Source organism: Vicugna pacos, chromosome 9 (genome assembly GCF_048564905.1).
Source record: "Vicugna pacos chromosome 9, VicPac4, whole genome shotgun sequence".
NCBI lineage: Eukaryota > Metazoa > Chordata > Mammalia > Artiodactyla > Camelidae > Vicugna > Vicugna pacos.
The window spans coordinates 61,023,947-61,037,941 of record NC_132995.1 but is presented as its reverse complement, the minus strand read 5'-3'; the positions used below and the strand labels follow the sequence as shown (position 1 = coordinate 61,037,941).

Below are 13,995 nucleotides of genomic sequence, written 5' to 3'. Positions count from 1 at the left end.
TCATTTACTTAAGGTGTTTTAGTCATCCTGGATTTGAGAAAGCAAGGTAAGCATTCTCCCCTTGGCCCCCTAACTCTGAACAATTCTGGCTTAAAATCTGCCTTTGCTCACTTCCATTCTGTCTATGAGTCTCTGGCTGAAGCAGCTCGGCATGGGAGTTCTCTTTGGCCAAAAGAAGCTGAAATCTGGTGACTTGACTTCAGCACCACCAGCCCCTGTAAGCACACTTGAACAAATAGAAAAGCTAAGCTGAATGAATAAAAAAGGAAGACAGTTTAATCCACAGCTATTCTATCTGACAACTTTAAGGGGGGGGCTTCCCCAAGAATAACTGTGATGTTTGTAAAAAGGTTTTTATGTATAAACACTTTACTTATACGTAACTGTCTCGCCAACCCTGTGAGGTCGGAGTTACACTCACTGTACTGGTTCAGAGAGGTTCTGTGACTTGTCCAAAGTCCTGTAAATATTGAGTGGCTCAGCTAGAACTTAAACTGAGGGCTTTGGACTTCAAATCCTGTGTGTTCTCCTCAAAGACTACGGATGCCTAGGGATGGAGGCACCCAGCACCCCAGCACCTTTAGAACAGATATTGATACAAAATATCCTAGAAGAGTATGTATGAGCAGAATTTACATAAGGAACAGCTTAGGCCTGCCTTTTAACCTCACCAGTGAATCCCCTTTATGCCATTTCTGCCACCACCACCACCTCCAGGAAATGATCACTATACTAAATAGTCCATGTTTAATCAGCTCTGGCTCCTAATTCTTTCTGTTCCTTTTTTCTTTTTTCAGATTAACACTTAAAATTTTGTTTCAGTTTTATCTAGTCCCTTTAAAGTGATGCTAAACACGTAGACAGAGTAGAAGTAGTCATGAGAAGTCACGAGAGGAAGTTATTAAGGCTTTGGGCCTTTAAAGTATGTATTAGAATTTCCTTTGAGACTTCAATCTTTTAAAAAATGCTGTCAACCCCTGGGCTAGGAAAATAAGAACAGGGAAAGAGAGTGCTAAAAAACCGTCCTGTCCCAGGCGAGATGCCTACTCAGCCTAGCAAGGGTCCTGGGACCTTTAGCCGAGACAAGCAATTTATCTACACCAAGGCAAGGAGTATCTACCCTGCAGAGAAACCCCTGCAAGATGAGGCAGACAACAGATTTTCACTTGATCAAAAACTTTTGCTGCTGTCAACCCCTCCCCACCCTCATTCAAAATTCGGACTTCTGTTTAGGTCCGAGACAGTGAGACAAAGCAGCTCCAACAGATGCTGTGTGCAAGGGGAACCCTTCCCTGTTCAACCTTGGAATGCATTCCATTAGAGACAGCATAAGCCCTCACATACCCTACCTATCACTCTCCTGCACCCCAACTGTGAAGGCTGAAGGGAAAACTGCGGAAACACAATGTTCATCAATCATAGATCTAGGATGCTACAGCTCCCGGTCCTGGGCCCCCACTTGGGCTAGGAGACGAACACGTCATGAAAACAGTCTACCTAAATTCAGGCTTTCTCCCAGAGCAAACCTGACTTTTTGGTCCATCGATCTTGGCGCTCACTGTTCTCCCTGCTTCCCACCCCCACTGCCTCCGCATGTGGGCTCAGAAGTCATCATCTAAAGAATTCCATTGCTCACCTCCTGCATAGCAGCACAGCCCCATGAGGCCGCACACCAGATGGAGGGGATAAAAGTACGAGGTCATGGCTTCTAGCAAGAGGCTTTTTCTTAAACTAACCCTGACTCCTGGAAAAGAGGCAGAGCAGGAGAGTGTCGAATGAGCTGCTGACGACAGCAGCTTCAGAGGTCTTGTATAAAAAGGAAGGAAAACGCTAACTTGGCTTTCAGGGGAAATTTCCCTACTTCTGGTCTCACATCTACTTCTGGAAGGTGTCTAAGTAGAATGCAGATTGTCAAACCAAAGGGTTAAATCCTTCCCAATTGTAGGGACCTACTCAGCAGGCTGCCATGCACATGCTGAGCTGGAGGCCAAACCCTGAACACATGCCCTGTTTCTCCAGGAATGTAACTGTGAATACAGGGAGAGTATGGAAGGTGGACTAGAGCTCAGGGGAAATTGAAAAGGTTGTCAATAGCCTTCAAAATGTTTGTGTATAATACACAAAGATGGGGGATGGAGGAGGATCATCCTTCCTTGAATCATTATGTTTTGTTGGGTGACCGTAGAGAAGCAACAGTTACAAAGAAACAAAACAGTCTAGGTAACAGACTGACAAACAGACGTCTCAGAATAAAAGGAATCTGGTGAATGAGATTAATTAGGCTTTCTATAGGAGGTGGCTTTTGAGCTGGATTTTGAAAAGATAAGGTATGTCCTGGTTGAGGGCAATCAGAAGAAGGCATTCTAAATAGAAGGGACTGGTTTATGCTGAATCTTAAAAGCAAGAATGTGCAAGCAATATATTAGGAATTTCAAGCAAGTACATATTATATACACTGGGGAATACAGAGAAATTAGAATGCTGAGATCAGGGCTTAAATAATGTGAGGTGACTGCATGTGCCCAGACTGTCAGATGGCTCAGAGTCCCCTACAGAGCCACACAGCATCTTGATCTATGTCAGTAAACACCAGGGCACCTATGGGAAAACACAAGGATGATTCCATTTGTTACAGATACAGGAATCGGAAGAGAGCTACATGTAAAGCTCACAGAGTGCTAAGTATCAACTATAGGTCCCTATCACTTGAGATTCTGGGCTAAATAAGAGACATCAAATATCCCATCCAGAACTGTGATACATTAATGTAGGCCTATTGGCCCAGAACCTGGCATAAATCAAGCCAACTCTTAAGAAATTAGAATGTAAACGAGTAATTCTTTAAAATAGGAAATACATGTTTCTTTCCCTGACTTGCAAGCTTACAACTTGACTGGTCTCCTATATACCATCTGGCACATTGGACTTTCAAGGCTAGCACATTCATTATAGCTGAGGCCACAGTGAATGGGAAGAGAACTACAAAATAGCTTTGGGGACTGGGAAATCAGTTCACTGATAAGCAAGAGGACAGTTCTTGTGTACTACAGGCTGCTAGAGGAACAGCCAAAGACAAGATACAAATTCTGATTTCGTAACTTTGAATTAGGTCTCTGGCTTCTTGCATTTGTTGAAGGTAAAAACAGAGCTATTTATCGAGCTTCTGTCATGCTTCCTAACTGAACTTCCCTAACCTCTGAGGACAAAAACCACAAAGGCAACCCTGTTCTTCTACGACAGTTCCCTGGTCCTGCTTTCAAAAACAGAACATTGAAGTGTGTGTGTGTGTGTGTGTGTTTATATATATATTTATATACATACATGTATATGTATAAATTATATTTATGAACACTGAATAAGTCAAAAGGTGAGCAGTATCCTAAGTTTCTGCTTTACTTAACTGGCACAGTTTGGTGCTGGAAGGGAGGCAGCCACTTAACAGTGATAGCATTTATTGGTATCATCTTAGTTTTTTCCTCCTCCCCTAGGGCAGTTTATAAAAGGTGATTTCTGAAACCCTTCACAATAGAAAAGCTCAAGGGTTTTACATTCAACTGTGACACCACTATGAATTCATTAAGAAGCATGTTTCAGGTTGCACTATAATTTCCCTATGTAACATAAACCCATGGAATCTGACATAAGCTGATTGCTCATGCTGGTTATTTTATTTACATTTCTGAATGGAAGGGATTTCAATACTCATAAAATAACTAACTGACTTATTATTTTTCATCTGTTCTCCCAGAGGATCTATTATAAAACAGGCACAGAGACAGAAGTCTCAACTTGTATGACTGGTTAAGCAACAAGGGAAAAGTTATTGCTCAAAAGCAATTTTTAAAAAAATAACTCAACATGGGGCTTGAGGCCAAACAAGAGATATCATTAGTCTCAATGCCATCTGAAAGATGAAAGTTAAAAAAAAAGTAACTTTATTCATTATCTTCATTAAAGTCCTATGGGAGAAAAAGGGAGTTCACAGAAACTGAGGGAGCCTGGAGTTTATACTTAAGTCTTCCTCTAGAGACTTAATGTTAGCAGACACAGTCTAGCACAAATGGGAACCCAGGTGAATGGATGAGTGGGCTCCTTACAAGCCAGAATATCAATGTGCCTCCTTGCCAGCATGTTACAATCAGACTTCTGAATTGGAAGATGCCATCATGCATCTAACTCACTATTTGGAGATGTATATTCTGTCCATCTACCCAAAGAATAATAATTCCTGCTTATTCCAGCAGATATAGCAAGCTCAGATAAATTGCAAGAGAAGTAATAGTCACCAGTAAATGCCAAAGTCTGACCTGTGGTCTTCTGCCTCTAAGTCTTTGTTCAAATCATCCCACTTCTCTTTTGATGCCACACTGAGTTAAATCAGTACACCCTGTGACCCTCTAGTACAATTTGGGCCTCTTTTCTACTCAATATACTTTCATCATTTTACCATTTTATGGATTACATGCCTAACAGTATAAATTCCCCAAGGACAGGTTCTGTGCCTATTTTGAAATATGTATTCCAAGATCATATTCCCAATGATCCAGTTAGTGCATACACTTGACTGAGCCCAGTAAAGATAGGAAATATTTTCAGTTGCTTAGAGAGAAAATCTTGGTAATTCACCCTGTAAAAAGGTAGAACTGTCTAGAATTAAGAATTGATCAGCAAAGTTCAGCTTGGAAGAGAGGGAAAAAGCAACTTACTTTAGAACCTTAGTACCTAATCCAATTTCCTTTTATTATTTTTCTTAATTAACATGATATATCTTCAGAATCAGTAACTGGAGGATGCACCTTTGAATTAACAGTAGGCTCTGGGAAATTCTGAGTGGTTCTTTCCCTTTCTTTCTCACATGTCCACAAAGCCAAGTAATTTTAGTCCAAATTCTTAGCTATCCCATTCTGCTTCACAATGACATCATACTGTTTCATTTTCTAAATTTTAGGGTGATCCTTAGCCCTTATTAATCTGGTGTTATTAGGAATGAGAGGATATAAAAAGAGAAAGATAAAAATCAATGAGTGCAGTAGGCTTTAGTTTTATGGCAACTACTATGTGAATCTGAGGGGTGACATTTCTTATTTCAATCTTGAATTGTGGACCACTTCAGTTTTTGATAAATTCTAAACTATTCAGATGAATATAATGAATATCACTGTTTAACAAAAACATGAACTTTATCAGTTAGATATAAAGATGAAAGTTTTCCATGTCTCATATTTGGAGAAGAATAAAATAAAGAGACCTCCTTCTATTTCCTCTTGTTTGAAGGAAAGGAATCCTGACCAAATAAATTCTTCAAAAAGGAAAAAGACTCCATGAGTCTAGATTGACTTTTTGGGTCACTACATCTTATGTGAGGCATGTGAAAATAACTCATCAGTCACTTCTACTTAAACAAATAAATATGCAAGGACGAACTAATCTACTGTTGCAGCAGTAGCCTCTGTCTTACACGAATACATCCCTTGCCCACCTTAAACCCTCTACCATTAGACTATAAACTTGTGAATAGGCATTAAGTATAAAATACTTCACCAAGGTGCCAAATAAATATCTGTTCACTGAGTGAATGAATGAACCAATTCATTAGCAGTAGCATCTTAATACAATGAATTCAAACATCAAAAACTTACAGTACGTTACAGGACAATCATTACCATACTATAGCATGTTATAGAACAATAGTTAACATATTTTTAAATGCTGAGGCTCTTTAAAAACTAAACTTTGAAAACAAATTAAGATAAGCCCTGTTGGAGTCTTTTCATTCAGTAAGCCAATACTAAAAAAAAAATCTTTTCGGGGTATCCAGGACTCTGAACTACATGTTCCAGCGCAGTTTTTTTTTTTTGTTTTTGTTTTTGTTTTTCTAAAGGCAGTATTACAACAGCTAAAATACACCAGAAGCAAATTAATAAGAAAAGTCTACCCAGCTAGGGCTTTGTTGAGTTAGAATCCCTGGGTTCCCAATAAGGGCTAAATCCCAAAGGGATCAGAGTCAAGTAAATAAAAAATCCATCTGAATTTTATCAGAGGGCAAAGTTTCAACTCTGAATACCCCAGCAACCAAGGATGAATTATGTATAAGATTAGTAAAGTGCCTTCATCCACACCCCAGTCAGAGAACATTCTTCTATCTCACTGTGACTGAAGGAAAAACAGCAATGTGTTTGCCTGCCAAGAATAGTTGTGGCTATACTCTAGATAGGAGTTAACAACACTGAGGGATTAAAATTTAATTGTAAAGCTGCTGCTACCTGGGAGTAAAGGCTTGATCTCTGGCTTCAGAAAGAAATTGGGACTCCAGCAGATTGAATAGATGAAAACAAGAGCTGGCGTGTTCCTAACAAAGAGTATGAGAATACGTTCCCTTCTTGAATTCTTCCCAAACTGCTTCTTTCTCTGTATATCCTATTGGTAACATGCAAGAGTGCTCAGTGGGACTATAGCCCTTTTCTGCACTTTTGAATAGTACAGATATACACATTTCATTTCCAGAATGCCTGAAATTACAGGATGAGGGTAAAGGGCGATTATGTGGTCTCAATTCTCTGAATATCAGTACTCTTAATTTTGCTGAGCATTACTTGAAGCCCAAATAATTTCTTTTCTTGAAGCTGGCTGTCAAAATTGACCTAAGGCAGTAATAATTAATATTATTACAGAACTAAAAGAGAGAAATTTATTTTTTCCTCAAATTCAGATAGAATACCATTAACATTCAATCTTTATTGAGACCTCATCAGCATTAAGGAACACACTCAAGTTTCCTATGTATTATTACAACTACTATAAGTACATCTGTTATCTAAAATTCCCACTTTAGCAAAACAAACAAACAAAAAAAAACCCACAACCTCTGCCAACAAGCTATGTTATTTTAGACCAAAAGTTTATTCTGTTCAGTTAAACTTGCCCTCACAATCCTTCACAAACTTACCCTTTGACTTTGAAAGAAGAATGATGTTGAAACGTAAGATACACATTTGTACTTTATATTAAATTTTTTTTTACCTTTTCAGAGAGTTAAATCCCCTCTAAATCATTACAAATGAGTGCTACTCCTTCTTCAGTATTACTGTACGTTTCAGGCAGTGAGAAAGGCTGCAGTTTTTTTATACAGTCGTGTGAGTATGTGATGTAAACGACCAAACAGCGTTCCTTCTTAAGTGGCCTACTAGTAAGAACAGGAATGAAATCAGAGTGAATCAGTTTGAAGACAGAAAAGCATTTTTTATTTTAAAACATCAGAGTTCATCAAATAGGCTTATACTATGAAGGATTTTCCAGGTAGCTTGTTTGTCTACTTATGTCTTTGCAATAAGCATTTCTGCAATCTAAATGCCCTTTCTATTTTCTGACAATCCACACTAGCCTTTTAATTTAAAACTCTTCTCCAGATTCATCTCCTATAAGAAGACATTAGCAAAACCACTTTATTATCAACCAAGCCATCGTTCTATACTCACTCAGCATTACTATATTTGGTTTGAAGTTTATTCTTTTGTACTTGTTTTGAAGTAGGTTGTAAAGTGACATATTTTTGAAACTAAACATATATAACATGACTAAAGGACTATCTATTGTTTGATTTCAAAGAACTCTTTTAACTTTTAATGGCTCAAACTTCCTCATCTGTAATATTGGAAGATCACAATCTGTCCACCAATGCCTCTGGTAAGAATAAATGAGAATATAAGCATAAACTCTTAAAAAAAGAAAATAACTAATAAAGTCCATGTTACTCTTGGTTTAGAATTATAATATATTAAGTAGTCACACTAATTTAGTTCTTTTGAGCATTAGAAATTTGATTGGTAGGGGAAGGAGAAAAATTCCACTCAAGAAAAAAGCTAAAAACTATTCAAGATTTTAATCTCCCTCTGTATCCCATTATTCTCCCCATTTAGAGGACTATTCTGGGTCTGCAAAACACAAAGAAGTTCTCTAGAACAAAAATCAGTAAGTTTCCTAAAGTGAACTCTTATATCACTGGTGTAATGAGTCTGGAATGAGTGATTGACATCAATATCTAGGCACAGCTCTCTAAAAACTGCTATGCAGTCCATCTGCCCCAAGTACTGACGATTAATAATAAATATATTAGTAGCAGTTAGTGACAGGGTATCCTAGACTTTGGCACTGAGACTTTCACTTTGAGGGGAAAAAGATGATTAAATACACCGTTAAAGAAATTCAGGGAGAGCTTTTGTGAACTTCATATTATCAGGCAGATGTTAATAGGGAAAGAGAACGCTTTCCACAAACTTCAAAACTGAATTAAATACTGCAGAAGGGGTACAGACATGGATTAAAAAGTACATTTTCCTAACTTTTATTCTTTTTTTTTTTTGCCTTTGAAAAGAAGAATTCAATACTTAGAAAATTTGGATAAAGAAGAATATTAGTAATTTCATAAATTTCTCACTCTGGTTCTTTTGGAAGGAGAACAATGAGGATAAAGCAGGAGAAATTACCCTTTAAAAAGTACAGAACAACTTTTCTCTTGCTACAAATATCCCGGTTAATTAAGAAAATAAAAAATGGAATATGCCAGACTGCCCAAAAGACTTCAGCAGCACTAACAGTGGAACAAAAGTGTAAGCATTTAAAGTTTTTGACCAGTCACACAACAGGCTCATTTTATTATCAGGATAGTCTCTGGGATAGATCTCAGATATATTACTGTGGAAATAGCATGGTTACAGAATAATATTTCACAGGAATATAAGCTTAGTTATAATTCAAAATGTTTTTAAAACTATATCAGTTCTTAGGAACTAAAGAAGTCTCACAGCTTTGAAAAATAATCCATTTTCAAACAAAATGAAGAAACATTTTAGTTGACAGTTTAATTTCTGAATGGAGCCCTATGTATTTTAATAAAAAAGAATGCAACTCTTACAGGTTTTTAGTATTAATAAAGTTAGATGAAGAATATACCAAAAAAATCTTTCACTTTTGAGCAGATTTCACATCACTAGCTATGATAATGGAAAATTAAGAACCTTTAAAAATATTTTTTCTACTGGTATATATCAGTATATGGTTATAATTGTTTATCAACTCCCCTAGTTATGAAGACAATCTTGCCCCAGAAAAAAATGGTAATAGTGGACAAACCTTAAAAGATCTAGTCACTATTCAGTAAAAGACACTTGGCATTTATATCTGCTTATTATTTTTTTAAATGTAATTTAGGAAGAAAAATGTTCATTATTTTTGGGAAGGGGCTGAAGAAATCCCAGTGAGACGTTCTGTAGAGAGGTCTTTTGTTAGTGTAACATCTGACCTTCTATATCTTTGGAAATCATGCAACTTGGCTAATGTAGTCCTTAAAGAATTAATCAAGCAGATTGTTAGGCCCTAGTTACAGTGGAGCCAGCCAATTATGAGTTGCTCAGAAATTCATCACTGGCATGTCCAACCACATTTTCCCACATAAAGATTAGTAGAAATATGTGGAAACAGGGCCCATTCCCACCCCACCCCAGCTATAATATGTGTTCAGTGAAACAAATTTTAACCAAGTTTTGCCTTAGTGAAACAAACAATCTATTTGGGAATCTTTTTGATTTCTGTCTTTACCTGTAACACTTTTTCTGCCAACATTGCAAAGGCTTCCCTATTTAGTTAAAACCCAACTAGGGATTTTTATATTCAAACACACTTGTGAATTTAAAGCACTAAAGTCACATGCCACAAGCCTGAATTTATGAGTAAGTTAATGAAATCCCCAAAGACCATCTTCAGTCTTTTCACTGTTATAATAACGCCCTCCCAAGGCTTACTAAGAAGAAAGCTTTTCTTGCAAAGAGAAATGAAAGGGGCCAGAGTAGATGAAGACTGGTTCTCTAAGGAGAGGGCATTGCTGCTCTTAAATAAAGAAGCTCCTTTCAGATAAGCAGAATCAGATTCCAGTTCATTTGGTTTGCTGGCTACCCTTACTTTGAACTCTCATATTTAACCCAGCAGGCTTCAAAGCAGGTGAGAAAATGACCTACCACTTAAAAGCAATTTTTCCTTTTTCAGGAATTCTGGCCTTAGAGAATATCAGCTCTGATATCAGCACATTCCACATCTCCAGGGATTTATGCGATTTTTTTTCATTGCTCTATGTCTAATGTCAGACTAGGTTTTCATCTCAGCCAGGAGAAAAATCAGAGGGAAAAAAAGTCCTAACTTGCTGCAAATGAAGGCTTATTCCACATAGCTTTACATTATGCAAAAGGAGAAGGGGCAGTAAAACCACTGAACATTCTAGTTTGTTCCCTTCCATTTATCTAAATCTGATGTTCAGTGAGGAATATTAAAAACCATAATCCCTAGTGCCTTGCTTCACAAAAAAGCAATTTTTGTAAGAAATGTGTTTTAACAAATTCAAATTGAATTTACTCTAGCGTGTGAGCTAATACAAAAATACATCAGATGAGGAACAGACAATGGTAAAGGAAGAAATTTAGGAAATTTTCTTAAACTGCTTCACCTTACTAAATAGAAGAAAAAGTATGTTTCAAAGATTCTTCACTGACTTCTACTGTACTTGGCTATCAAGTATCTGACTTAATTGAAAAATTTAACATAGGCAGGCAACTTACCAATAGGTTCTGCTCTACAAGGCAATTTGCCAGGGCCTAGAATTTGAAACATTTCTCCACTTTCTGTGGTTCACATACACATAATGTACCAGAAGTATACTACTCGTAGTATTGTTTAAATGATGCCTGGCCACTACTTCTACTACAATTTCCATGAAAAAATGTTTTTTGAGTTTACTAGTAGAACACAGTGCCTCCAAACATGAAGGGGATAGGGTTTCCCACTATAGCTGCACTTGGGTGATGTTGACAATGATGATGGTGACAACAGCTAACACCTAGTTTTTACTACTGGCAGACACAGTTCTAAACACTTGATATATTTTAAACTCACTTAATGCTCACAAAAACCTAGTAGGTAGTACTATTCTCATTTTACAATGAGGGAGAGAAAAGGTTAAGTAACTTACCCCAGGTTGCACAGCCAATAAGTGTCAGGGCTGGAATTCAAAGCAAAGCAGTCTGGCTCCAGAGCTGATGCTCATAACCACTCTACAATGCTGCCCCCTCTCCACCTTGATAAGGTGGCACTCTCCATGCATTCTAAATTCCTCTTGTTGGGGGTAGAGTAGAGAAGGGCTTCTCCAGTTTTCACTGTGTATATAGGATCACCTGAGGATCTTGTTAATATGCAGATTCAGGAGTGCTGGAGTGGTGCCTGAGGTTCTGCATTTCTAACAAGTTCCTGGGTGATGGTAACGCTCCTGGGGCAGAGACCACACTACATTAAGTGGTGTAGAAGCAGAATTTGAGCCTCTAGTTCCCTTGTTGTCTGTTGAGGTATTTCTATGTTGAGTTTAGAAGCCAGAGCCTGCCCATACTATAATCATTTCCCATTAATTCTTAAATGGAAACTGCCCTTGGAACTGCTTTGCAGGTACTTTCAGTAAATATCTAGCTTTTAGGAACTTAAAATATACATGTAAAGGTCACAGGGGTAAAATGCGGCTGTAAATACAGGTTTGCTGTCAGCCACATTTTTAACACTATGTATCACCAACTATAAAAACACCAAAAGACAGTGAACAAATGCCTGCTTACTGTTTATCAAGTAGAACCACAATAAACTAATAACTTTTGGTCTTAAAAAGAAGCTTCCACTTTAAAACATGTAATTATTCATTCTTGGACTCGGTTGGAGGAGTGCTAAGGAGCTTGTGCCAACATCTTTAAGGCTCTGTATCAGAGATCTCTTAGGTCAATGGAGACACTACATACTGACATCAGTCAATACAGGAGTATCCTCCACATTAACATTAGCCAGTACCTCACGAAATTACACTACTAACACCTGTTACACCTCCATTCCCAATTCTCCATCTCCCTCCTTTATTTCACCTCCTTCCCACTGCTCTGAGAGAAACCTAAAAACCATCTCTCCCACTGCTTGCCTGTGATCTCAAATACACAGCTGCATATTTTTTCCCAGCTGTTGAGTGGACGGGATTTCCCTTCTAGTCCATTTTTTCCATGCCAGATTACACAGTAAATTCATTTCAGTTTGAGACACACTTACTCCCCAATCAGCACCACTGCAAGCAAGAGTTACAGTATGATCACTAAGCTTCCTTTTTATACTAAAAGGAAATAGAAGAGTCAGTCTCCAAACCAAACATCTATACTTCCTGAACAACAGTGGAAAGTCATTCTTCTTGAAGCTTGACCCAGAATCAAGTGCAGTCTCAGACTCCTAGGCCTACAGCCAGTGGCAACTTAACACATTATACAGTTGACCTTCAGGGAAAAAGAGAAACCAGTGCTCTTGCTACTGGTGCCAGAAGAAAACCAACTGATCTTTAAGGCACAAAATAAACTATTCTTAAGGCAGGAAAAGAAAGTGTAAGGAAACAGGGAGTTAGAATGGAGGCACATAGAAAGATAGAAATTACATTACCAAGTAAGGGCTAGTGTTTCTATGGTTCTCAGAGCTTTTCTACTTGGGAATATAACAAATCAACATTTTCTTTCTAGGTTTGAAAACTTATTCCTTGGTAAAAATGCAAAGATGTACAAGACACACCTTTTTAAAGGCTTAGAGACTTAAAAGGACTTATCTTTGGCAATTTTGCTTTGAGCCAGTGACGTTAATTAATAGGTTTGTAGGGAGGAGTAAATAATCATGGGATACTCTCTCTAACATCAGTCCTCAAGCACTTACTGGACCTGCATTAGGAAATGTGGAAGCAGTTCAAAACTAAAGGGTAAAAATGAAAATAAAGTTCTGTACATGGTTCTACACCCAAGGTTGGAAAGGTCAATACGAACATGCAGATATAATAACAGGGAGAACTTGTGAGTAAAGCAGTACATACTGTACCCAGGGCAAATGTCCCAAAAATCCCATCTTAGCTACTTACTTTCCATCCTAGTTGCATTCTTGAATTTAACCTTCAGCAAATCCTTAGAATTAATGATTTCATTTAAATGGAAAAATCAAAAGGCTTGTTTACAAAATAGGGAATTTTTTTTTAAATGCCACAGAAAATACATTTAAAGGAAGTGGATTATTCTTTAGCTAGTAACAAGTTCTATGTTTACCACTAAAAGTGATCTACAGAGACCAACTTTATAATATTACACCATTGTATTTCTTTAAATTTTAAGCAACAAAAATATATCTTAAATTACCAGAAACTTATGTCTGACATATTTATGGCAGCAAGTTGAAAATCAATTCCTGTAATTTACCATAACAAATATCTTCCACTACTTAACTGGTTTAGCACAAACAGATCAGAGATGGTTTCTTGCGTGTTTTACAAATACTCTACACAAGTCCTTGAGATCATACTTACAGCTTTAGCAAAAACACCCATGATTTCAGGAAACTGGTGTGTGAGAAGAGCTATCATTGCTGTAGAAGAACACAGTCCTGCTGTGAAATGGATGAAAAAAGGAAGCTCTTTCTTTGGGTAAACAGAAACATGATGAAACGCTACAAGGGAGAAAACACAGAAATGGGATTTTATTTCAGAAGACAGTATAAGCCAGTTTTAATATTTCAAATGAAATCTATTTTTAAAAACTAAAAAGGAAAATGTTTTTTAAAAAGAATGCGAAGTCTCTGGTCAAGCAAGGTAGAAGGAAGTTATCCATTATTTATTCTAGCATCAACAGCCTATCAACATAGCCAAAAGACTGTGCTGGGAACTGGGAACAGGATAGCATCGTGGGAAAGAACATTAATTGTAGTCATGCTGAGGTAGTTTTGAAAAAGAGCTTTGTCACTTATTAGCTGTGTGATTTTGAACAAGTTGCTAAACCCTCTAGAAGTTGCTACGGAGTTGTTAAGATGAACACGGTAAGCCCTTTATAAATGTGTTGTTATAATTCTTGCTCTTTGGGGCTCAGATGAGTATAGAGATCAAGAGAAAGACATATGGTTGAAGAT

At 37.4% G+C, this 13,995-nt stretch overlaps 1 protein-coding gene across 2 annotated transcripts in view; it reads right to left on the bottom strand.

Moving 5' to 3' along the window:
• Positions 1-13,995, bottom strand: part of ST7L (suppression of tumorigenicity 7 like) — a 72,008-nt gene that overhangs the window by 3,552 nt on the left and 54,461 nt on the right. Inside the window, exon 14 of one of the 2 annotated variants that reach the window (XM_031680289.2) lies at positions 13,400-13,539. In XM_031680289.2, coding sequence (XP_031536149.2) covers positions 13,400-13,539 — 140 coding nt within the window. Of the gene's footprint in view, positions 1-6,674; positions 13,540-13,995 lie in introns of those variants that run through there. The other variant, XM_006217811.4, reaches the window with a different exon arrangement.